The sequence below is a fragment of the Telmatherina bonti genome (genome assembly GCF_933228915.1).
Source record: "Telmatherina bonti genome assembly, chromosome: 10".
In the NCBI taxonomy this organism is placed as follows: domain Eukaryota; kingdom Metazoa; phylum Chordata; class Actinopteri; order Atheriniformes; family Telmatherinidae; genus Telmatherina; species Telmatherina bonti.
The window spans coordinates 12,205,001-12,230,021 of record NC_136628.1 but is presented as its reverse complement, the minus strand read 5'-3'; the positions used below and the strand labels follow the sequence as shown (position 1 = coordinate 12,230,021).

At 41.1% G+C, this 25,021-nt stretch overlaps 2 protein-coding genes across 2 annotated transcripts in view; both read right to left on the bottom strand.

Moving 5' to 3' along the window:
* Positions 1 to 9,887, bottom strand: part of mybbp1a (MYB binding protein (P160) 1a) — a 31,147-nt gene extending 21,260 nt beyond the window's left edge. The window contains exons 1-14 of the mRNA XM_079247274.1: positions 9,659 to 9,887; positions 8,997 to 9,092; positions 8,100 to 8,183; positions 7,938 to 8,012; positions 7,659 to 7,766; positions 7,387 to 7,577; positions 6,738 to 6,905; positions 4,415 to 4,532; positions 2,363 to 2,652; positions 2,157 to 2,267; positions 1,956 to 2,081; positions 1,429 to 1,629; positions 1,211 to 1,319; positions 1,005 to 1,095 (exon numbers count right to left, since the gene is read on the bottom strand). Of these exons, the coding sequence (XP_079103400.1) occupies positions 1,005 to 1,095; positions 1,211 to 1,319; positions 1,429 to 1,629; positions 1,956 to 2,081; positions 2,157 to 2,267; positions 2,363 to 2,652; positions 4,415 to 4,532; positions 6,738 to 6,905; positions 7,387 to 7,577; positions 7,659 to 7,766; positions 7,938 to 8,012; positions 8,100 to 8,183; positions 8,997 to 9,092; positions 9,659 to 9,835 (1,945 nt within the window). The 5' untranslated portion in view covers positions 9,836 to 9,887. The remainder of the gene's footprint in view (positions 1 to 1,004; positions 1,096 to 1,210; positions 1,320 to 1,428; positions 1,630 to 1,955; positions 2,082 to 2,156; positions 2,268 to 2,362; positions 2,653 to 4,414; positions 4,533 to 6,737; positions 6,906 to 7,386; positions 7,578 to 7,658; positions 7,767 to 7,937; positions 8,013 to 8,099; positions 8,184 to 8,996; positions 9,093 to 9,658) is intronic.
* Positions 9,888 to 11,732: 1,845 nt separating this feature from the next.
* tbl2 (transducin beta like 2) lies at positions 11,733 to 21,897 on the bottom strand. The gene is made up of 7 exons (XM_079248275.1): positions 21,740 to 21,897; positions 19,631 to 19,752; positions 17,606 to 17,790; positions 16,119 to 16,270; positions 15,783 to 15,909; positions 14,058 to 14,210; positions 11,733 to 12,288 (listed from the first exon to the last, which is right to left on the bottom strand). Exons 1-7 carry the CDS (start codon positions 21,861 to 21,863, stop codon positions 11,829 to 11,831), a joined length of 1,323 nt encoding a protein of 440 aa, XP_079104401.1. The 5' UTR covers positions 21,864 to 21,897; the 3' UTR covers positions 11,733 to 11,828.
* Between the last annotated feature and the right edge of the window lie 3,124 nt (positions 21,898 to 25,021).

Genomic DNA, 25,021 nt, shown 5'->3' with positions numbered 1-25,021 from the left:
AACATTTATATTATTCCATTTGTATTATTACTGCTCTAAAATGATCATTCATCAGTATTTTTCTAGTGTTTTTCATCATAAACAAAATCAAATAAACACAGAGCCATAGAAAGATCCACATCCTGCTTATATTTACCAGGGCTGAGCTCGTAAAAATCTCATCAGGTGACACCAACAATTATATCACTCATTAATGCAGTTTCTGTAAGGTCACTGTCTGACTGGCTGTGACTACAGAAACAGACACGCCCCGGGGTTACAGGAGGGGTGGTCCTGGCTTGGGTTGGCTGTCATCTTGTTGTTGGGGTGGCCTTAATTCAGCTCCGGTAAAATCTCTGCTCCTTCCTCGGAGCAAGAGCAGACGCTGCCTGCACTAAAATCTCTTTCTAGGTTTCTACAGTAATTGTAAATGTCAAATTTAATTTCTTTTTATAACTTTCCTTTTTATCTTAAGTTTTTAAAGTTATTAAAAACAGATTCTTTCACAATCTAGAAGCACTAAGATTATAAACCTGCCTTCTGTCTGTGACAGCAGGACGTCAGATCTCGTTCTGTGTTTTGAAGGAAGGCAGCTTCAAAATATTTAGAAATTCATTTTTTTCCCTTTCAACTAGTAAATCTGAAAAAATATGCATCCTTTGTCATGTATATTTGATTTTATTACATTAATATTTTAGCGGAGTTTTACTACAAACATTTTCATGGCTGCTGTATAAAAAGGAAAACTGCTGTCAAAAGGCTTGCCAGCAGCCTTTTTGTTTAAAGATTAATGCACTTTATATGACAATAATCCTGAAGTTCTTCATTTCCACCTGGCTATGAGACTTATTCCAATTAATTGCAGATATTTTTCCGATTAATCATGATTAAATAATCTAATCATTACTCAGAACTATTTAGTCTCTATGCAAACATGAGCTTTCAGGGTTTCAGTGACTGTATGTCAAATTAAACTGAGAAAATCATCATCATCATCTTCATCATCATGATAAACAATGCCTCACCTTGTTTCTTCTTCTTCTTTGCCTTCTTTTGCTGAGCTTTCTCTACACAGCTTTGCAGGTCTTTCACAGTGTCCAGCAGCTCTTCAGGAGCCTTTAGAAGAAGCAACAACCTCGCTCAAACTCTGCGTTTGTTTAGTTTATTTTTATGAAGTAATACTTCAGAAGATCCAGGCTACAGAAAGCCACGAGCTGCCATGATGTTTTACCTTGAAGAAGTGCATGGCGACGAGCAAAAACAGCTGCTGGAACGCAGCGCTCTCCACCGATGTGCCTTTATTTGCCTTCTTCTTCAGGTTTGCCACCGACTCCATCATGCTGGAGGAAAACAAAGAATACAGATCTTATGTGTCCCGTTGCCATTTTATTGAGGACTGAGGCACAAAAGAAAAGAGATCAGCCTTCACAGGTGTGTATTCGGTCCTACCTGTCCCAGGCTTGTCGCTGCTCGGGGCTGATGGGTCTGATGCTCTGGACATACTTTGGCTGGTTGAGCAGGACTTGTGCGTACTGGACAAGGTGGTAGATCCACATGGTGCCATCGGCCGTTACACCCTGAACCCGCTTCTGGTTGGCAGCTGTGCCATCATCACCGACCGGCAGCATGTTGTGCATGGACATGAGGAGCCTGGATGGTGGATAAACAGAACTCAGAATGACAGCAGAGGTCACACAACTCCTAAAACGGCAACTGAAACGTGTTTTTCTGATGATCTGAACTTCCTGGTTGGACGTGTTTGGCTGATAAAAACTGGTTTGTTTACATGCTGTGTTGTGAGATCATTTCCTTCTAGACTCACACAAACATTTCATCTTGACACCAAATAATTTTCCTCACTTGGTTCCTCACTAAAGGATCCTTAATCTAAGAAGTTTTTAAATAAAGAATGATGGATGGAAATAAAGCTTGTTGGCTTTATCTTAAGAGGAACAACAGAGAACGTTTAATCTCACCCAAAGAACGAATTGGCAAGCACTCCTCTAGTGTTTCCATCCAGGGGAACAGAAAGCTTCCCATTTGACTCGGCGATGCCAGGTGAAGCTTTCTTTGTGCAGAAGAAAGCGTGGAAGAAGACAAACCTGGAAGACAAAGAAGACTTGTTGCAGTGCTCCATCCGTTACACCTCAGTGTTCCCCAACCAAAGGCGGGCTCACCTTGCCACATCCATGATAAGATCCTCTTCCTTTTTCACATGGTGGTTGTCAATAATAGAGGACAGTCGAGCTATGATCCACTTCCTCAAGCGAAATATGGGGCTCTCCTTCCTGAAGAAGTAACATCAGAGTTTTACTCATCGTGTTTCCGTACCACTGGTCCCCTTAACAGCCTCGATGGGGAGATTCTGGGTGGACACACTCACTGGTCTCGCCCGTCCTGCTTGTCTTTTTGTTTGCGGGTGCTGAAGTCCAGCAGCTTGTCCATCTGAGGCTGCAGGAACATGTTCTTCAGCCAGTCCACATAGCTCTGCAAGGCTGCAGGCTGGAGGTGCTTCACCACCGTCCACACTGACGGCACCACCGGGTAGCCGTGGTTGGTCAGTGAGGTGAAGCCGATCATGACTGCCAGCTGTTTATCAGCGCCCTGACAGCCCTGCAAGAAGTCTGAAATGTAGGCGTCCATCTCTGGAGCTAGTTTGAAGCGGTCTGGTTTCTGGGAAGACACATATGATAGATGAGGATCAGAGCAGCTGTTTGATGATCATTGCTTCAAGCAGAACTTCTTCTCATACACGCTGACAGAGTATCAAGTTTTGATGCAATCTGTTAAACAAAAAGGTCGAAGCTGCTGCTTCATATGCAACCAGACAGCGCCGGCTTTGCCAGGCAGTATTTAATGGACACATCCTCGGTACGAGGGTTGCCTGGGTATGAACCATAGACCGTATATGAAAGATGGACGGAGCCTCCGGCGGTAAAAAGTGAAGCCTATGCAGAAGTGTATAAAACTGCAGTTCCCCTCTAGGGGCTGAGAAACAGAGTGAATCCCCATAGACTCCCATGTTAAAAAGACCAACTTCACGAGAGAAATAAACATGTTTACAGCATAAATAAACATTTTTACAGCCTGGTTCAAAAATCCATTTTTGGTTTAATAGGTCAGGTTTACCTTCATGACAACTGTGGGGGGAGTGAATTTTTTTTCTAACTCGTCCGTTCAAAAGTAATTATTCTCAAAATTCTGCAAATTTAGGGGCGTGTCCTTTTGATTGACAGGTACCCAATCTACCGCTTCAAGTCAGAACGTAGAACAACCGTGATTTTTAGCCGGTTAATAACATGACTTAGCTTTAGCCTGGTTACCACCGTTAGCTGGTTAGCTCCTGTTATGTCCAGGTTAGCTCGGTTAGCTCTTAGCTACAGAAAGCTTGGAGTTTGCTCAATGTCAATCATCCACCATCATCACAGCGCCCCTCTCAGCTCCACCTCTTTGCCCATATTTGTATTATTCCGGGCGAGATGACGTGCATGCCTCTGCCAAGATGGCAATGGTAGGAACCGCCCACCGAGTTTTAATTCAACTCTTCATAAACCTACGGGTGATGTCACGGAGGCTACGTCCATCTTTTAATATACAATCTGTGGTATAAACAGGTGGTTCTTTTTCATCAGAGCACCTGGGTCCAGTGCATCCTTACTGCTAAAAGGCCCAGCTCTCAGTGTGATAAATATGACATCATGTCAGTTTGTACTAACATGCACACACATACACTGTACATACAGACAAAGACAAAATCACTGGCAGCGCTGTTAATGAAAGAAAAACCACAATGGTCACTTGAACCAAGGGCACGTTCACATTGTGGCTGTTTGGTCCACTTTAAACAGACCGCAGCCTGCTTCAAGGGATAGAAGGGTTTGTTTGGTGCAGTATGAACGCCAACCACACTAATGCAGAACCAAAGAGGCGGAGGCAGAACCAAAGCAGGAGGTCTCAGTTTGCTTGTAAACAGACTGTACAGAGACCAAACAGAAAGTGATGTCTGCCAGCTGCAATAACTCATCATGAAGAAGAAGAAAGTGATAAGATCTCGCTATAAGAGCACACAGACTGAAAAATGAAGCTATAGTGATGAACCTGGCAACCCAAACACTGTCGCTAGTCATCAGCAACCGCAGTAGTAAATAATTACTACTTTTGAAAAGTATTTCACTTGTTGGGCTTTGGTGCTTCATTTAATGGGAAATGTGCTTCATGTTGAGGTACATCCAACAGTCTTTGTTGGGGAAAGCGATGTGCAGATGCACAGTGATCAACAAACAAAAGATCAAATGAAAGTTTCATTAAGGTCATCGTGAAGACATTTTGCGTTTCGTCCCTGAAACACAAACAACTAACAACAACTTTGCAACTGAAAGCTGAAGTCGGTCATCTGATGAGAAGAATCTGCTATTATTAACGCTCGGTCACTCACCTGAGTGGACACCACATGCTCTCCATAGTGCTTCATCACCTCTCCAGACAAAACCTCCTTCAGCTGGGATAAGGACAGCAGAGGCAGGGCGCTGCCCAGCAGACGGAAGCTCAGGTAACTGGACAGACAGGAAGACATGTTAGCGGGACGAAAGAAAACAATGTTCTCATCCACTGTATGACATGTAAATATAACAGCAGAGGGTCTGCTCCTTTAGATCTACTATCCTACAACTGCTAGATGCATCCATTCTCCAACACACCTAACCTCCATCACCTGCATGTCATCTAGCTCTGCAGAGGCATGAAAATGAGCCAATCAGCTGTTTCAGCTGTGTGTGTATATCACTGGTTATATGAGCTGCAAGCGGAATAAAGTTACAAACAAGTCTGATGTCAACATTGTCATCATGTCTTCCAAAGTGTGTCCACGTCTGAGCCCAGCATGAACTACAGCTTCATCAGGTTTAGTAAATTAGACATTTTTCTGGCTGTATTGTAATTTACTCATTGAAAAACAAAAACGTTTCCCAGAACCCCCACCCTGACCCAAACACTGGACGACAACAACTGCATTGCTCATATGCCTTTTGCTTTTAAGTTTTTATCTAACTATGTTATTTGTTGTATTTTGTTACTCTTACATTATAAAGCACCAAGGAAAGAGAGAAACAGATGCAGTGTCGCTGCACATGCAGTGAATTGACAATAAAAGTCCATTTCTTTTATTTTGAGATATTCTGACAAAATATAAAACAGCTTTTACTAAATCTGTGAGGTCGACCCTGAAGTCCAGATGGTTTTTCCTGCATGGCAGCTCTACACTTTGTCACATTTCTAATAAATCTCCCAAATGAGTCCGCAGCCCTTCATCTCTTAGTCCCTCTGCAATAACCAGCATAATAACCAGGGCCTGACTGACTTATCATCCAGCTGATTAAAATAAAAAAAAAAATTCAAAATAATCATAGTCAGTCAACGTTTTGTTGATTACATGCAGATTTAGTCTTAAGTTCTCAGACAACAGTAAATACTCTTGTGTTTCGGAGTCATGCAGAATGATGTCCTTGCAGCTTTTGTCCAGCAGGTGGAGCTCTGACTCCAGCCGATCCTCAGTCCTCACCGTCTTCCCAGTACCGTACAGGAGTAAAGCATCAGTCAGGCATCGCTACAGTGAGCGGAGCTCGCCGACAGGTACGTTCATAACAACAACATCCTGTTTTTCAGTCATGAGCAGCAAAAGGAGAATGTATAAATGCCACTGCAGAAAAAGATGGAAGCTTTAGCTGTTCTACAGACTCCTGCAGATGTGTTTTCTGCTCCCTCTACACGCCTACCTGACTCCGATCAGCCTGCTGACAGAAGCTCAATAAAATGTGAAGCTACAGTTTAAGAAACTGAAAAATAAGAAATAGAAAAACATGCTTATGTTGACCAGACTGTGCAACTACCAAAAACAAGTCATGCTAGAGAAATAATCATAATACAGACCCTGTTTGACCTGTTAATAAGGTTTCATCACCAAAATTTCACTTTTCTGGTAGCCTTTAGCTCTGGCTTGTCTGTCTAGAAAACTTGTGATTCTTCAGAGAGCACAAAGAGATTCACGCTCAATAAGCACAACAGAAGTTCCTTACAAACCCAGCAAAGCAATCCCAAAACTCCAGATCTAAATTCCCTCACCGGAGCCGTTCTGAGACGATTTCAAGGTTTCATTCAAGTCTTGAATATTTGAACAAATTGTCATCATTTTGTTCGTGCAGCCCTGGTTCGGGCGTTTCTGCAGCTTGTTCGCATCATTTGGATGGTTTCTTTTCTGCCGTGTCTGAGTCATTGTTTGAACGGAGTGAAATCTGAAGGAACGAGGTCAATGCAGAAAAGCTCGGATATTCAAACAGAAGTCATTTCCAATATTTTGATGATGGAAAATATTCAACAAAGTTGAATAGATCATTTAAACCAAGGGTGCCCAGCTCCGGTCCTCAAGGCCCACAATCCTGCAGGTTTTCCATGTATCCCTGTTCCAACACACTTGACTCAAACTAATCAGTCATTGTGCAGAACTTCAATGGCTGTTGGATCCATTTAATGGAAGCCAGGTGTGTTGGAGCAGGAATACATAGAAAACCTGCAGGACGGCGGCCCTAGAGGACTGACTTTGGGCACCTCTGGTTTAAAGTAACCTATATTACACATGCAAGGCACTAAAAGACGATGTGATGAATCAGGCTAAACAAAATACTTCACCAAAAAAATACTGAAATAAATCTCTTTACAGTGTGGAACACCGTCTCTGGACTCTTCCCCTCTATGAAAAGACTTACTGAGTCGGCCCATACGGCTCTTTAAACATGCCGTCGATGATGGCTTTGTTCCAGAAAAGCTGGAAGCTGTCTTCCTTCAGAGAGAGCTTCAGGAGGTCCAGCGCCACTGGTGGGAGGAGGAACTCCTTCTTCACAGAGTGGGCTGCCATCTTCAAAACCTCCGTCAACCTGACAGATAATGAACCAGAGCTTTTACACAGATGTTGCTCCTAAGCAAACACCAGAAGAAAGAATGATGCACATTTCACATGTTTTTAGAAAACACATCTGGAGCAGCGAACAGGGCCGTGCACATTCAGGCTACTGGTTTTTTCATTTTAACCCCGAAGGACCCAGCATGACATATATCATACATACAGCTTCTGAGACATTTTGCATCACTTTATGGTAGAAACTTTGCTCTAAAACCTGTTGAACACAATCTGATTTTTGTCTTCTGCCTCTTAATGGACACCAGAAAGCAGAAGATTAAAGTAAATAAAAAAAATAAAAAAAAACCTGGCATATCACATGGTAATAAATGCTAAATATATTTTGTTAAAGGGACAAATGAAGACCTTGTATTCAATAAACAGGACTTATCTGATCATTTTCCATTTATTTAATTTACAAACAAAGAGAAGAAACAAGCTCATCTCGGCACTCTTACTTGGGGATGTTGTCGGCATTGATGATGGTGGACGAGCCCAGCAGCTTCTTCAGTTTCTTGGGTTTGAGAGTTTGTGGGAAGTGCTGCAATGCAACCAGCAGCAGCTGCAGCTGCTCCGGAGTCCTAAATGCTGAAGCGAGATCAGCTTGCAAGGCACCCAAAAGGACCTTCTCGAACACCTCTTCTGGGATCTAATGGACAAGATGGCATCATGCTTGTGCTTTGGTTTATGGCAAAGTACAGTTAGATGTGTGACCAAGCAGCAGATTCACCTCAGTGAGGATATCCATCATGGTTTTACTGGGCAGGTCCTTCAGGTGCTGTTTGTGCTGGCTGAGACTCTGGAGGACCTCCACACATCCCAGCACCACCAGGGGCTCCTGCAGAGACATGAGACATAAAACACTGTTGCACCGCAGCTCTCACACAACAGTCCTCACAGCTAAGCCAACATCTACGCTAATAAACCTTGTTAGAAACCATGGATGAAACTCAGCAAACCAGCTGAAAAACATCCTGTAAATGTGATGAATGGCAGTGAAGTCACTCACTTTACTGAGTCGGCCAGACTGATGAAGAGCGAGGACTCCAAACAAGTTCCCAAACATGGCATTTCTGGCAAGTTTCTGGAACACAGAGAAGATCTTCATGAAAATAAAACCCTCAGAAAAAGTCTTCTGGCTAAAAAACAAAGGACAACACCAACAAATCACCTTTTTCACTGCATGTAAGTCGTGTTTTTCTTTAATTCTGTCGAGCATACTCTGCAGCGAGATACTCTCAAAGGCACTCAAGACCTGAAAAAGAAAAATCAAATGGTGAATCAACACAGAACATTTAATATTCTTTTATATATGAATATTATAAAAATATGTTTTATTTAAACATATCTTCAAACAACCTTTTCACAAATTGAACCAACAAAAACAATCAAGATTAGTAAACACAGTGGGGGTCAAACCATAATAACCGGATTTGTGCCAGCAAAGTCCATTTTGCTGGAACTTTCTAACAATCCGAAACAGGTTTGTCACTGGACGACAGAGCTTACGTGATGCCATGTGAAGTGCAGCCAATGAGAATGAAAAAAAAAATTATGTCAGCGATCTTCATATTCATAGTTCCCTCCGAAAGCAGAGTGAAAACACTGACAGGAAAGATTAAGCTTTGAATACTCATACTTGAGTTTAAACTCAAACACAGTGGCTGGATATGCAGGAAAAGAAGGGAATAGTTTGTCCTGGAAGCAGGAAAGAAATGGTAAGACTTTGGTGATCATGACAACTGCAAATGATGACGGTTTGATGAAGTCGCAGCATCTCTGCTGCTGCTTCTTTAAGACGTTCTGGATCTGAACGGTTTAGGATGCACAAAAGTGGTCCAATGAAGAAAAAACTCCCATATCTGTTGGAATGTGAACTTTAACATGCAGTCTTTTGATAGTGGACTAATCTCTGATAGCCAATCTCTTCCCAGTTTGACCACTGCATTCACCACATCCACACTATTAGCTGACGATGACTGTGAAATCTGAACGTTCTGGAAAAACATGCGAAATTTTCTAATTCAAGATCATTTTCTGATCAATCTGAGACCTGCAGTCGTCTCACCTGCCCCAGAGCCAGGCTGAATCCAGGTCTGGCAGTCTCCCGCGTGTGCGCCAGACCATCCACCAGCCTTTTAAAGGTGTATTCCAACTCATCTGCCTGCAGCACAGAAACAAAGCATTTTATCGTGACGCTTCTGAAGAGATCCTCTCTTGTTTGTTGTTCACAAGCTTCCAATTAATGATCTGAGATTACCAACATGCAACAATACTGGAAACAATAACAGATGCATTTAACTTCGTTATTTAGAGCAATTAAACAATTATTCATAAAAACATTACATGCTCTCTTTATGACAATGTGACACATTGTCACAATATGACAATGTAATACTGAATACATTATTAATAATACATTACTACATTATTATTGCAATAGAAAAAAAACTTTAATTTTAGGAGTATTTTAAAGTGTAGATTAGTATAAGACGTCATTGCTGTTTTAGGTTTAAAAGAGAATTTCTCTTCCTTTTCTCTGTGTTGTGTTAATGATGATAATATTATGTATATAATATTGTAATAATAATATATAAGCAGCGGGTCCAGTTCTGTGTAAAGCTACTTCAGCTCATAATACTTACAAATATCACGGTCTCAACTGGATTATACCTTAAATAAAACACCAGGGAAGAGGACTTTAATGAGTCAATGATCAGTGTGTCTCACCTTGTCCTCAGTTTTTAGGTAATGGATCAGGTTTTTCACCGCCTTCAACCGAACCTCCTGATCCGGTTTGGCTAAATCCCAGAAGAAGTCGAGGAAGACCCGGTTCTGCTGCAGAACTCCAGCGGGTCGGAGCGGTTCTGCTGATTTTACCGACACCTCCACCATCTCTACTGCCATCTCTTATCACACCCAAACACTGCTGTCCATGCTGCTGCTGCCACACGAGGAAAACGTGCCTCGCGGTGTCGCAAACGCCAAGTACTTCCGGGTCAACGCAGTTTTGTTTTTTGTTTTTTTTAACAAAAAACTTTATTCGCCCCAACAAAAAAAAAAAAAACCTACTACTGTTGCTACTAATACTACTTCTCCCCTCTCTCTCTCTCTCTCTCTCTCTCTTTCTCTCTCTCTCTCTCTCTCTCTCTCTATATATATATACATATATATATGTCAATAATATAAACTGATAAACCATTTATATTAAAATAATCTAGTTAGATGTATGCACTATATAGGGCACTCAAAGAAATAAAAATCAAATTAGAAATTTTAGGCTAAAATTGGTCGTCTGATATGAACCAAGACCTCCATTTTGTTGTTACATTAACAAAAAAAAAGTTTCATGCTAAATATGAACAAAGTCATCAAAAATAGTCACTTGCCCATAATGGGTTAAACACAGCTCTAGATCTTTATTATTCCCATGAAAAGTATTTTTTTAAAATCAGCTTGAAGCAAAAAATAAAAATCTAAAATTTGTGAAGTAGACTGGTCTCTGCCATTGTCTTTCATAGGGCCCAAAATTCCTGGCGGGGCCCCTGGTTGTAAGATTTAATAGTTACCTCTTTAACTTCATTAGGTTTTACTTTGCTATGTGCCTAAATTTTAAAATTGATAATTTTTCCTACAATTTATAATTCAGTTTATAGGTTTCAAGAACTTTAGGAAATGATTTTTATTTTTATTTTTTTGTTGCCTTTTCCATTTTTTGGAGAACATGTGAGCAAAGTTGTGACGCTTACAGCCCAATTAGATCCAAATAGATTTCCTTTATAGTTTAAGCATCTTTTAGTGTTTGATTGTTTTATTGCTGCTTGCTAATTTAAGCTTTTTCAAGAAGGCTTTTTGCAATCCAGCTACCACATACATAACGGGGAATAATAACGAAGATCACGAAAACAGGCAGGATTATGTTTTCACATACTCTTTAAATAATCGAAGAACCCAGATATTTTATTAAAGGGGACTCAAATTTCCAGCTATAATTTGATTGAGACAATCAGACTCTAAATTATGAGAAAAGCAGCATTAAATGCGTTTTTATACTTCTGCATACCAAAAGCTGTACATTTCTTTTCTTCTAGGTTCAATATCATTGACAGTTTCCAGAGAGGGGCCACTGTTTCTGCCTGATCAGATTTTTAATCAGCTTGTTGATTTAAAAAAAAAAAAAAAAAAAAGGGTGGTTTCTATGGAAACTGGAGCAGATGTTCACAGTCCCTATAAGATGCTTTTTCTCTGCATCAGCCGAAATGGACACTTATTTAAATTGAAAAGCAAAATTGCTTGTCACATAATGCAGAGAAAAGCCTTTTTCCCACCTGCCACACACACATTTACATTACATCCATTTTTACACCCCTCCAGTCTTTTTTCCACAACAGAATTTAATTTAATAAAGTAAGAACAGCTCTGCTCAGACATCTCAGGTAGTCCACTGTTAAAATGAATTAAGCAATCTTTATTATTCACACCTGCTTTTCTTTCCGAGCTGTAATCAGGCAACATGTCTTTGCATGCCTTTAGAGAAATCTCTGGATTTCTTTGAAGAACTGCAAAGTCATAACAAAACCCCAATCATGATTCTTCCTTTGAAGTAATGCAGCGATACAAATTCTGACAGCAGCTGTCGGCCATGTTCCTCATTCCACTTGAAGCTTTAAGAAAAAGTTCTAAGAATTTGAACAACTAAGATGCATAAAGCAGAAACAACGCGTTTAATCTTTCCATAAAAAGATCCTCTTTATTAAAACTGCATGCAAATTTCCATAATCCCAACAGGTCACGTTGTGGCAGAAAAAGGGAACTGACACACACACACACAAAAAAAAAAAAAGCTAAGCAGTCTGTGTGAAAACCGCCTCAATCACAAGGTGGGTCCTTGTGGTTTTTTTTATTCAACAGGAGCAGCAAGCACGGTGTCCAGGGCGCTCTGTGCTTCTTTGATCTGCTGCTGCAGTCTCTGCTTCATGGCCTCGTTCTGGGCCTTTTTCAGCATGTCCTGCATGTCCCTGATTATGGCACGGTAACCCGGTGTGTTGTGAAACACCCGGATGGCTTTGTCACCACTGCACACCAAGAAGCGCCCATTAATATCAAACCTAAGGTCAGTGATCTCCTCGCTGTGGACGCCATGCAGCTCCTCCTCCAGCTTTCCACTGGCTGCGTCATACATCGCCACGTTGCAGCCATCACTGATGGCGACCACCCGACCATCTGGAGACATGGCAACCCGGCTTCCCTCAGATGAGGAGCAGGGAACTGTCCTCAAGAGGTAAGGATCCTGCTGCTTCTTGTACTCCACATCAGTGTTCCACAACTTCCATGTGCCGTCTTTGGAGACAGTCGCCATCCTGATGAGTAAATAAAGAAAGTTACAAAACACGGAAGGATAAAATATGTGGTTTAAGGCTTTGTGTGCAGAGTTGAAGAATTAACCATCTGGAGTCTTGTCATCACTGTGAAGTTGGTTCAACAAACACATATAAAGGGGGTGTAAAGCTTGTTACATACTCCATGAGAAGCAAGAACTGAGTTCTTGTTCCCGAGGCTGCAAGAACAAGAAAAAAACTTCCGTCAGGTCCATACATACTCCACGAGAAGCACGTCTGCAGCGGGGAGGGATCACTGCGGGGGGCGATGTCTGCTTTCATGTGCAATGAACCCGGTTGTTACCTCCACCAGGTTATGTTTTTCCCAGCGTCTTTGTGCTCAAGATAACTCAAAAGGTGACGGACAGATTTTTATAAATATTTTAAGAGTTGTTGGAAATGTGAAAATTAAAAACGGATTAAATTCTGGTGGTGATCCGGATCACCGTTTGGATCCAGGAATTGTTTAAAAGGATTCTTTAACATTGTGCTTGGTGGAGGTTTCCGCTCTCCGAGTGATTTTCTAGTTTCATATTTAACGAGCAGCTTCGTCCGCGGCAGGGCGGGTCGTGCACGCGGCTGGGTCCGAGTGTTTTAATGCCACATGTAAAAATGTTCGTACTTTCTCACTACATCAGCTGTTTTATCAAAACAATCGGTTTCAGCTACAACAGCAAACACATGGAAGCAGCAACTCTGCTTAATGCTTTCTCCATGTTAACCACGCCCACCTCACATGTCCGACCAATCACACGACAGTTCTCGCAGCCCCCAAGAAAAAAAGTTCTGCCAGCCCGGTGTGTCGAGAACGGTCTTCCAACGCGTCCGCGAGAACAAAATGACTCATTTTCTTCTCGGAGCCTCGAGAACAAGAATCAAGTTCTCGCTTCTCGTGGAGGATGGAAAGAGCTTAAAGCAGGGGTGCCTAGATCTGGTCCTCGAGGGCCACAGTCCTGCAGGCTTACCATGTGTCCCTCCTTCAAAACACCTGATTCAAATGAATCAGTCACTGTGCAGAACCTTATTGGCTGTTAGATCCATTTAACAGAAGCCAGGTGTGTTGGAACAGGGATACATTAAAAACCTGCAGGACAGTTATGGTCATCCCTGCTCCAACTGGACATCCATGGTCTAAAGGGTACTGGTGGACAAACAGAAGCAGACTTCCTGCATTCATATTCATCTAAATCCATCCGTTTTTCGTTGCTTATCCGGGGTCAGGTCGCGGGGGCAGCTCAGACTTCCCTCTCTCCAGCCACATTTGCCTTAAACCTTAAATGTCAGTTCCACAGTAAGCTATAATAAAAAGGAATTTAAAGATTAAAAGACTGCAAAGATTTGTGCAAAATTAAAACAGGGGAAATTTACCCTAGGACTATATTTTGCTCTTTTCCTTTCCAAACAGTTGTAGATTACAGGTATTGCACAGAATTTGACCAAACTATTTAAAAAATAAAAAAGGGGAGCTGGGAGGGATCCCCACACGGTGAAAAACATCCTGCACAAGGGGGTGTGGTACCCAGTACTCCCAGACCACCTTCCACAGGTCTTCTCCAAGTCCATAAAACACATTTAGACTTGTTCGGTGAACTGCCATGGCGCCCTCCAGGTCCCTTCAGAGTGGTCTAATCCGTGGTCTTAGCATCCTCACCCAGCCAGGACAGCCCCACAGCATCAAGAGCCTTTATCTGAATCACTCTTTTCAAACCAAACCAGCTGGAGTTATTGCCTGCTGGTAAGATGAGATTTACCTGTGAGAGTCATTGGAAAAAGCAAACGCGTGAACTCCTGCAGAGTGGCCCTTCAGGTCGAATGCTCGTGCCACCTCTTTAAACTCTCCTCCTTTCCCGAAGCAAACTTCCCACACCTTCACGTCTGGAGTGAAGCCGCACGACGCTACGAACCTGAACACAGAGACAGATTACATGAAGCCATCACACCAAAGAGTCCACACATATTTTAATGATACTCAATCAGGAATAATTAAAAAAATGCAACATTCAGCATACATATTTATACATACATTCTCACCAGGATAATCTTAAGTTTATGAAAAATTTTACACCTTTTTTTCCAGTTTATGCTCAAACTGCAGACCAAACCGTCTGTGCAACGTCACAGTCAAACAACTGTTCGCTACGGGGCGATGCTCTTAATAAAACAGCTTTGCAGGTAAAAATTACAGAGATTAGATCACTGTTTGTCAAATGGGGGTATGCGTACCCCTGGGGGTACTTCAAGGCATTCTAGGGGGTATGTTAAATGTTTTGAAAACAGATTTGTTTTTATGTTTTCTTTAAAACACCCTTAAACAATATAAATTTTTATAAATATTTAATATATTTAATCCAATGTAAATGTACATTTATAAACTAAATTTACATTAAAAGTTAAAAAAGTTAAAAGTTTAATAAACCAAACACAAAGGACAACAAAAAGTGCTGTATTTCATGTTTTTTTCTGAACCACAAATACTTTGCAGTGCCTGACAAAGATATTTTACAAGGGTTGCAAAAAGGTTGAGAACTGCTGGATTAGATATGCAGGCAGATATTTATTCAGTGCGAGTTGCAGGAGTATTTTTCCTTTCTTCTTCCCTTCTGTCTTATTTTTGTGGAAATGACGTGTACAGGCACCGAGCTCGCCTTTACTGTGAAGCTCTGCAGCAGTTTTTCCAAACCTTGTGCTTATTGCGAGGAAAGTTCTCACCATCACGCATCCTGTGCAGCCAGCAAGTGTTTTTAGCTTCTGGTTCTGTGATTCAGGATCAGAGAACAGAGCTGGAAGCAGGATGGTGGATGATGTCTGGTCTATGCATCTTTCTCACAATCAAATGAATGAAGTCCCAAGTAGTAAAATAACAGACGGCAGGGAGGTGGTCTAGAGAGTCAGTGTGATATTATACAAGCTTTAAAAAAATCTTCAGATCAAGCTCTGCTTAAAATAAATACTCAAATATATTTCAGTGTTGTTGTCCTGTCCTTTTTTTTTTTTTTTTGTTGTTGTAAATGAAATTTTGAAGCCATGCTAATTACATTAACTTGAAATAAATTACACCATTCTTGGAAGAAGACTGCGGTCGGTTTAAATCGGACCCAACGGCAGCAGTGTGAACGTGCCCTTTTTCTGCATGTTTAACAGGTACATATTAATGTCTCTGCAGACCATCAGACAGAAAACCAAGAGGCTCAGGCAAGGCAATCATGCAGTATGACCTACAAGTGTTGAGTAGAAGCGGATGTCAAACAAACCGCTCAGCCTTTATCACAGTTTTGATGATGAGATGAAACAAAAGCTGCTTACAAAGTATAACTTAGTGACCCAAATACTCACATCAGAGAGTCAGCTTAGAAAAAATCTGCTTTGGGAAAAAAAAAAAAACTTCAAATCATCAAAGCTACTGATCAAACTGCACTGAATATCTGAGTCCATGTGGAAGTAAATCTTCCTTTTTCAGGTGGAGAAGTGGGACTGACCTTCCACATGGGGAGATGGCAGTATAAGAGTTGGTCATCTGGTTAGTGTTGATGGAGGCCAGCAGCTCTCCTTTCAGGTCCCAGATGAGGATGCTGGTGTCCGTGGAAGCACTCATTATAAATTTACCTGCAGACAAACAAACGATTGCAGAACATTAGCAATACTTCTCACACTGAAATCATGTCATCTCACAATTATTTTACAAATATCATGGTTTCTAAAAGCCAATCTGCTCATGTGAATAAATACTGGTAATAACGTTTGAACAGAATGATAGCACAAATCCAAAGCATCATACAACTTCAGCTATTTAAAGATCATTCTGTTGCTTTTACCTGTTTCTGCAATGCCAATGTTGAGTATGGTGGCCTTGTGTTTCTGTGGAAAATCTTCTGAGGAAGCTTTGAAGGTAAAAGTGCCATCATCTTTCTTGATCATCTTAAAGATGCGGATAGTATCTCCATTGGCCAGCCAGGTGATAAACGCCCTGCAGGTGAAATACAGCTGGTCAGTTAAGGTAATTGTAACATTATGAAGTCCCCACAGCTAAAACTTTGCCTCAGATGGCGGGTGAGGATGCCGGTCAGGCCTTGCAGGCCCAAACGTGTTGTGAGGCTCTGCTGAGACCACCTGGCGGGGTGGCCCGATCTCACACGGCGTCTGCATCAAGTCTGTTACGCCTTAACTGCAGAAAGCTCTGCGCAGGTCCACAGAGGACTGACGCACACCTCTTCAGACCTGACATGCATCGAGGGACGTAGTGGTTTAACTCTAACCCTCCTCCCTTGTGATTGTTCAGAGTGATTTCTGGATGTTTGGGTCTTGTCGCTGAATAAATGCATTTGCCTGCTGTTGTTGTTATAAAACAGGAAATATTTGCTGGAACTGAAGCGACCCATCAAAAAAACTCCACCCCATGGAGTTTACCAGCCTAATCCGGTCCTACCGACACCTGCAGACCTGCAACAAGACGCTTTTACCCAACGCTCGAGTATCAACACACACGCTATCAGTGTTATCCACGTAGGCCTGACCTGACGCAGACACCGCCTCCTTAGAGATGGGTTAGAAGCTCAGTAATCTGGGAGGGGATCAGAACAGAGTCGCTGCTCCTCCGTATTGAGAGGAGCTGGAGATGGTGACTGGGACATCTGGCCTGGACGCCTTCCGTTACGTGTTCTAGTCACTAGATCAGGGGTCGGGAACTTCGGTCCTAGAGTCCCACAGTCCTGCAAATGTTAGGAGTTTCTGTGCTGCAACACACCTGACACACATCAGACGTAATCAGCAGACGTGTCCAGAGCTTGACATCAAACTCTGCACAAGTCTGCGAATTAGCCGTTGATTTGAATCAGGTGTGTTGCAGCAGGGAAACTCCTGTGGGACTCGAGGACCGGAGGTGCATTCCTCTGCACTAGATTGATATTAATCTTAAATTATCTCTGACAAAATATCACTATTTGAATAAAAATGCCTTTTTGATCGCTTATTGAACAGGAAAAAATGTGATGAAGTAAACATGATGTTATTAATATCTACATTTCTTCCACACCAGCTTCTTACAGTTATGCAGGCCATTATGACAGTCACTAAATGTACAGCTTTAATTATACAGCATTGCTCTAAATACAGCAATCCACATAAAAATGGCCTTTCATCCTGCTAAATAACAATAAAAAGATTACTCTGAGAATAAGTTGTCGATTTAAGTTGTTTCATCATTTTAAATCATCCATCTTTAATCAGGGTGACCTGATTGAAGTTCATGCAGTTGGTTTGTGTCTCACTGAGTGTTTGCGTTGATGTCAGATGAAGGACAGACCTGGAATCTGGGCTAAAGCGAACCAGGATGGCATGATCCAACTCGACATTGGCTCTCAGATATTTGTGTTCACGCTGTAGGAAGTCCTTGGTACTCCAGATGCGGACTGTGCGGTCGTCAGCACAGGATGCCAGATACTTCCCATTACTGCTGAAATCAAGGCACGTCACATTCCCGCTGTGGCCCTGAAATGCATGAGAGCACAAATAACCACAAGCACAACTATGAGTCTGAGGGAGGAGTATGAAATATTCACCATCAGATTAGTTTTGTTCAACTAATGCATTCATTGCTTTTAAAATGGAACAAAGAAGCATTTTTACCTCCACTACAGCAGAGGTAATGTATACGACAACGTTGGTTTGTCCGTCTCTTAGCAACATAACTCAAAACAATATGGATAGATTTTAATTAAATCTCCAGGAAATCTCAGAAATGGAACAAATGATTTCATTTCAGGGGTGATCTGGATCACTGCCTGGACCCAGGAGTTCTTTTAACTCATTGGCTGCCAGAGATTTTTTTTTTTTTACATCTTTCCGAATCAGAACTTTCACTGCCAGAAACGCTGAAAGACATCTTTTGTCCTTTTGCTGTTTCTGTTTACAACAAGTGGATTTTGTCGGGTGTGCGAGTCAAAACGTCCCCAACACGGGTTCTCTGAGTGCGCTTTGAGCGTGAACGCAGCTGCAACCCAACACGTAGTGAATGTGCTTCCAGTACACACCCCTATGATGCCCTGGTGCACACCCCTGGCTGAAATGCCCTCCACATCTGTAGTACCAGAACTCAACATTACACAGGTCTGAAAAATTAGCAAAATGCTCCAAAACCATAGACTGAATATAAACAGATGGACGGAGTCTCCGTAACGTCTCCCCGTAGGTTTCTGAAGAGCTTAATTGAAGCTTGGTTTTGCGGTTCCTACCATCGCCATCTTGGCAGAGGCATGTGCGTCGTCTCGCCCGGAAAATACAAATATGGGCAAAGAGGTGGAGCTGAGAGGGCAGCCGTGAGCGTCATGGCAGATGATTGACATCGAGCGAACTCCGAGCTTTCTGTAGCTAAAAGCTAACCGAGCTAACCCCGAGATAACGGAAGCTAACCAGCTAACGGCTTCATACTTGAAGCCTTTGATTGGTACCTGTCAATCAAAAGGACACACCCCATAAATATGCCAAACTTTGAGATTAAATTACTTTAAAACGGGTGCGTTAGAAAAAAGAAAAAAAAAAAAAAATCACTCCTCCCACAGTTGTCATGAAGATAAACCTGACCTTTTAAACCAAAAATGGATTTTTGAACCAGGCTGTAAACATGTTTATTTCTGCTGTGAAGTTGGTCTTTTTAACATGGGAGTCTATGGGGATTTGCTCTGCTTTGCAGCCCCTAGCGGACGAAGGAGGAACTGCAGTTTTATGCACTTCCGAATAGGCTTCACTTTTTACCGCCGGAGGTTGCTGCTTGGTCACTACCCATGTATTTATAAATAACTCTTTCTAAGGAGGACGCTTTCATTTTTATGCACTTCCGCATTCACTTTTAACCGCCGGAGGTTGCAGCTTGTCCAAAACACGCATGGGCTTCTCTACTACAGCAATGGCTGGCAGCCAATGAGTTAAAAGATTCTTCACCACAGGGGAGATGGGGACCATTTTGACATTTGCCAAAAATCATTCCCACAATCACAAACAAAAAATGACAATGGGAAGACGCACATCTGCACTCCAAGTGTTTCTAGTTTAGAAGAGCAAATTGTCAACTGTAGTTCAGACTTTGATTGGTGAAGGATAAGAGATAAAAAGGAAAGATCTCGTTGCCGAATATGTTACAGATGAGCCTGTGCTTGTGTTAAAGTCCTTTATAAATAAGTTGGTGGTGATGATGAGCACCTGATCCACCAAACAAAATAGAGACATTAAACAGTAACTGGGACCTATAAAACAGTTTATACATACAAAAATTTCTGTAAACATCAAGCTCTTACTATTTGTGTTTTCTGGTTATAATATTTTCCTACTTTACCTTGAGCGAGGCAGCCAGCAGTGGATGGCTGAAGCTGTGCTGCGCCTGTTTGTCTTTACGATTACGCTGCTTCTCCTGCTTCTGCTTCTTGGATATAGGGTCCTTCACAGCTTTTGTTTCACCTGAAAGAGGAGCAAGTGTACTCACAAAGACATTTCAAACACCACTGAAATCAGTTAAATCCCTGTGATGACAGAGAGTGACATTACCAAACTGACAGGGCAAGGTCTGACTGACAAGTTTGTTGGCAATGTCAGATTCATAAAAAACAAAACAAAAAGATCTTTATATCAACACACAGTTCCTGAAAGATGTGATACATTATTGTGGTTTGTTTCTGGACATAGATTTTGAATCAGGCTAGAAAATATATGTCTTTAGTGATGGCAGCATATTCATATCTATAAATGATTAGTCTAAATATTTCTGGTTTTAAGAGACAGATACTATAACTGAGTGATGTTAGGGAATTTTTATTTCATTTTTATATTCTTTATTTTCTCACAGTTTTGTACCAAATAAAAAAAACCAGGAAAAATATGTCTAAATGTTTGCATTTCAAGTTATTGTTGGAAAAAAATCTGCGATCATCAATAGTATCTAATACTATTTAATTGCTTCTTAACACAATTCTCACTGAAATCAGCACTCGACACACTACAAAAGGGGGAAAAGACTATAGAAAACTACAAAACACAACTTGTTCTTGCTCTTATACTAAAGAACAGATTTGTGATCATATAGTATTAACAATTGGTGTCTATCTTTTTTTTTTAGCCATCATCTATAAAGCCACATGTACAGCCTTACTTATATTATTCAGTAAAGACCAGATTACTTATTGTAGGACCCATAAATGTAGCTTAGACAGGGAATTATCACTGGGAGGATGTTTGGTGTAATATGGTTATCATGGTGATGTGGAGTGGGGTCACGTGGATGGGAACCAGTGAAAGTCTGACTAGATAAGAAGGCATTGTCAGTCAGTCACTCTGGCTTTGCTGGAGAGGAGGGCTGGGCAGTTGTAGTTTTTGTTGACCGCCCCAGTGCATGAGTATCCTGATGCACGTAAGGTTACATATTATACTATGTAAATTAAATCTCACCCGGAACATCAGGTAGGGGACGTACCCCAGTTTATAAATAAATTAGCCTACCAAATATGAGACCTATGTGCATTATTGGGAGAAGCCAACAGCGCGTCAAGCATATACACCGGACCCAGACGTTTCCTCAGTAGCTACTGTGGAAGTTGCAACACTTACTATCAACTAGAATATGTCATTTACTTACAGTTGTGTTTTTCAACCACTATGCTGTAACACACTACTGTACAAGAGACTATCAGGTGTACCTAATCGGTCTAAAAGGAACTCTATGTTCATCCAAACAGGTCCAGGTTTCTCACTGAGAAGAGTGAAAGATTATAAAATTCCTTTTCTTGTGTTTATCTGATTACTATTCAAGACATTTAGACAAAATGGACTTTTTATTATTATTCTCTTATTATTGGTCTCTTTTTAAAAACAGTTTTGGTTTGTGTTGTGCCTTGTGATTATTTTCAATGAAAAAAAGTGTGCCCTGGATTAAAAAAGGTTGAAAAGCACTGACCTATAGGACTACACTGGCTCTGAAAGGTTGTAAAGTTGCTCTTATGACACCTGCTGAATAAATAATTACAGGATTAAATAATATCTGTGGAAGAAACTGTACCAACGTTTCTGTAAATTGACTGATGAAAGCTTATTTAACTGAAACTGCATTTTTCAGTGTTGCAATGATCTTATCATGTCCTCCATTTATATTTTATTTGAACTTTGTCTTCAATGAAAGGACCCAGATCCTCGGCAGAAAGCAGCGATCCCATTGGTCCTTCAACATAACAATTGCCCATTGGCCAACGACAATGTGACAGTCACTCAAAACTTGCTTTAGTTTGTGGCTTATTCAGTCAGAGTTTATGCGGGTTAGCGCTGAATATGAGTCACAAGGTGTATATTTACACACAGAAAGACTGAGGTTGAGTCGGGGCCCGCAGACTTTGTGATAGCTTCGGAAACCCGCGGCTTTCCCTGCAGCCGCCGCTGCGGTAGCTGGCTCAGCGCTTACCTGCACACTCCGCCGCTTGCTGGGCTTCTTTTACTTCTTCTTTCCGCTTCCCCACTGCGAATCCAACAAGTACAACCAGCGCACCTAACAGTAAAGTCAGGCCAATAAGAGCGGCTACCTCCATGTCGAAAGCTTTATGCCACGTATTTATCACTGCTAATGGCTAGCACTCACGTGTGCACTGCGCATGTACGCGTCTGATTTTTTTTTTTTAACTTAACTTTATTGGCATATTTTCAAAGACAAAAATAAAGTTTTGTTCAAACCACAGACACGTCATGGATGCAGAAAGTATGCAAGTAAATGAACAAACAAAATTAAATTTGAATAATCTTGTGGGGTTTTTTTTTTCTTTTTATGTTTTTATTTTTATTATATTTTGTTTATTTTTATTTATTTATTTGTATGTATCATATATATACATACAAATATATATATATATATATATATATATATATATATATATATATATATATATATATATATATATATATATGGGAATATAGGGGACTGACACAAGCTATATATATATATATATATATATATATATACACATAAATATATACATATATATATATATATACATATATATATATATATATATATATACATATATATATATATATATATATATATATATATATATATATATATATATATATATATATATATATATATATATATATATATATATGGGAATATAGGGGACTGACACAAGCTATATATATATATATATATATATATACATATATATATATATATATATATATATATACATATATATATATATATATATATATATATATATATATATATATATATATATATATATATATATATATATATATATATATAAAAATATATATATATATATATATATGGGAATATAGGGGACTGACACAAGCTACCCCCCCAGCGTGGCTTTCATGAAGACATCAGCAATGGAACTGGAGCAACTGCAGGACCAGCATGAGGTATGTTTACATGCAAAGATTCCTGCTGAAAATCAGGCTAGAAAGCACACACTGATCAGACTAATAAGTTAAAGCGCAGAGAAAGCTGTTGAAGAGGAAGAAGTGGCTCGTGAATTCCTCATCAGGCTAATATCGAAAGCAGAAGAAGTAAAGGAAAATGAGATATCACAAGTGGTTGAGAACAGTGCTGAAAAAGATGCTGCAGAGCTAGCAAGATTGAGAGAGCAATATGCAGCGTTGCAGTTAAGCTTTCAAGCCTCAACTAAGAAACTGGAGGAGGAAATGGCTAAATTAGCAAATAAAGTGATGAAACAAGGGCCCGCTCACCTGCCAACACAACCTGAGAACCCCTTTGCTATTAACCCACCAGAAGTCACCATAAGAAGGGAGTTTAAAATTAATGGACAGATTGGAGAGAGAGGTCAGAGAGACAAGCTCTCGCATTCTAACCTGATGCATCAGATTGATATGGGACTGAAAAAGAAACACAGTGAAGTGGAAATCATTGAAGCTGTGGTTAGAGCTGTCAGTCCAGGGTTGCCCCTTCATGATATGCTTGAGACAAAAACAGATCTCACTCTGTCACAACTGCGCACCATATTAAAGGGACATTACAAGGAGGATAGCTCCACTGATTTGTATCATCGCCTGATAAACATTACACAGGATAATGGGGAATCGCCACAGAACTTACTATTTCGGGCAATAGAACTTAAAGAAAGATTGTTGTCTGCATCCAGAGAACCTGGCACAGATGAGCATCACAGTCCTGAGCTTATTCAAAGGACGTTTCTGAGAGCTGTGGGGACGGGGCTTTTGAGCGATAATGTAAAACATCAGCTAAAAAACTTTCTGGATGATCCAACAGTCACTGATGATATTCTCATAGCAAAAACAAATGAAGCAGCCAGCATAGAATGGGAGAGGCAACAAAAGTTTAGGAGGAGCAGTAAGGACCTGAAAGTCAGGGAAGTGAGAGCGGACGCACAGTCAACTCCTGAAGTGACAACTGGAACAATTAGGAGACAAGAACGACCATCTTCTTCAGGCATGAAAGTTAAAACTATGGAAACTCAACCACCAGCCTCTCAGACTGAAGCTGAGCTCCTGGATGCCATCAGACAATTGAAAGGTGAAATGCAAGAGATAAAAAAACTGGTTAATGACACATCCAGACCTTCTTTCAAGCAAAGGCAAAGTAGGAAGCGTGGCTGTAAAAACTGTCAAGATAACAATACAGGAGAAATGTGCGACAATTGCTTCAAATGTGGACAAAGCGGTCATCTGTCTCGTGGATGCAGAGGCAGAAAGAACTCGTCAGAGAGCCATGGAGGTGTGGGTATGTCGGTCAGCACTGTAACATCAGTACCAACATTAGCTGAAAACAGAAATGAGAGTCAGTCAACCAGAAGTGTTCACAAGCTAATCACTGAGAGCATACACCACTTAGAGGCAAAAATGAGGGAGAAAACTACTGATGCAGTACCCAGTATAAATGAGAGGGTCCAGGTCAACCTCCTCTGCCCAACGCAAAGAAATCAACTGTTCAGCCTGATAGGAAAAAAGTGTACTATCACCTGCCTGCTGGATGGGGTGGAAACCAAGGCACTGTGGGACACAGGCTCACAGGTGTGTCTCATGAGTGAAGAATGGAGGCAACGTAATATTCCCCATGCCACTGTCAGAAGCCTCACTGAAATTGTTGGGCCTGGAATATTAGATGGGAGAGCAGTGAACAAGACGCCAATCCCTTTTATTGGGTGGGTTGAAGTCAAGTTCAAGTTGCCATCAGCTAATCCCACACACCTAGAGCTTTTAGTGCCTGTTCTGGTGGCTGAAGAAGACGGAGTGGGGGAAGAACCGATCATTGGGTTTAATGTCATTGAATATCTGGTAAAGATGGGGATTGACCCTCCATCCATTGTCACAGAGGCTGTCAGCAAAGCATTTTCCATTGAATGTAAGAAAGCCGAAGTATTCCAGAAAGTTATGAAAAATGCGAATGATGTACAAGGCAATGGCACTGTGAAAGCAGGGAAAGAAAACACCGTCATTCCAGCTGGACAAATGAGGATGGTCAAATGCAGTGGGAGAACAGGCCTGCTCATAGATCAGCATGAAGTCCTGTTTGAACCTGTTTCACCATCACTATTGCCAGAAGGGTTAAGGGTCAAAGAAGGAGTAGTGTGTCTGAAACGAGGTCCCTGGTCCCGCCTCACAATCCCGGTCTCTAATGATACTGCTCATGACATCAGAGTTCCCCCCAAAACTGTATTAGGACAGACCCAACCAGTGAAGACTGTATATC

What these genes read in the sequence shown, in the direction of transcription:
- tbl2 (XM_079248275.1), bottom strand. Translation starts at nt 21,863, where the DNA reads ATGGAGGTAGCCGCTCTTATTGGCCTGACTTTACTGTTAGGTGCGCTG. An exon ending in GCAAGCGGCGGAGTGTGCAG is followed by an intron (nt 19,753 to 21,739) that starts GTAAGCGCTGAG and finishes CTCCTCTTTCAG; the next exon opens with GTGAAACAAAAGCTGTGAAG. An exon ending in TTTTCCAATGACTCTCACAG is followed by an intron (nt 12,289 to 14,057) that starts GTAAATCTCATC and finishes TTTACTCATCAG; the next exon opens with GATGGCGACTGTCTCCAAAG.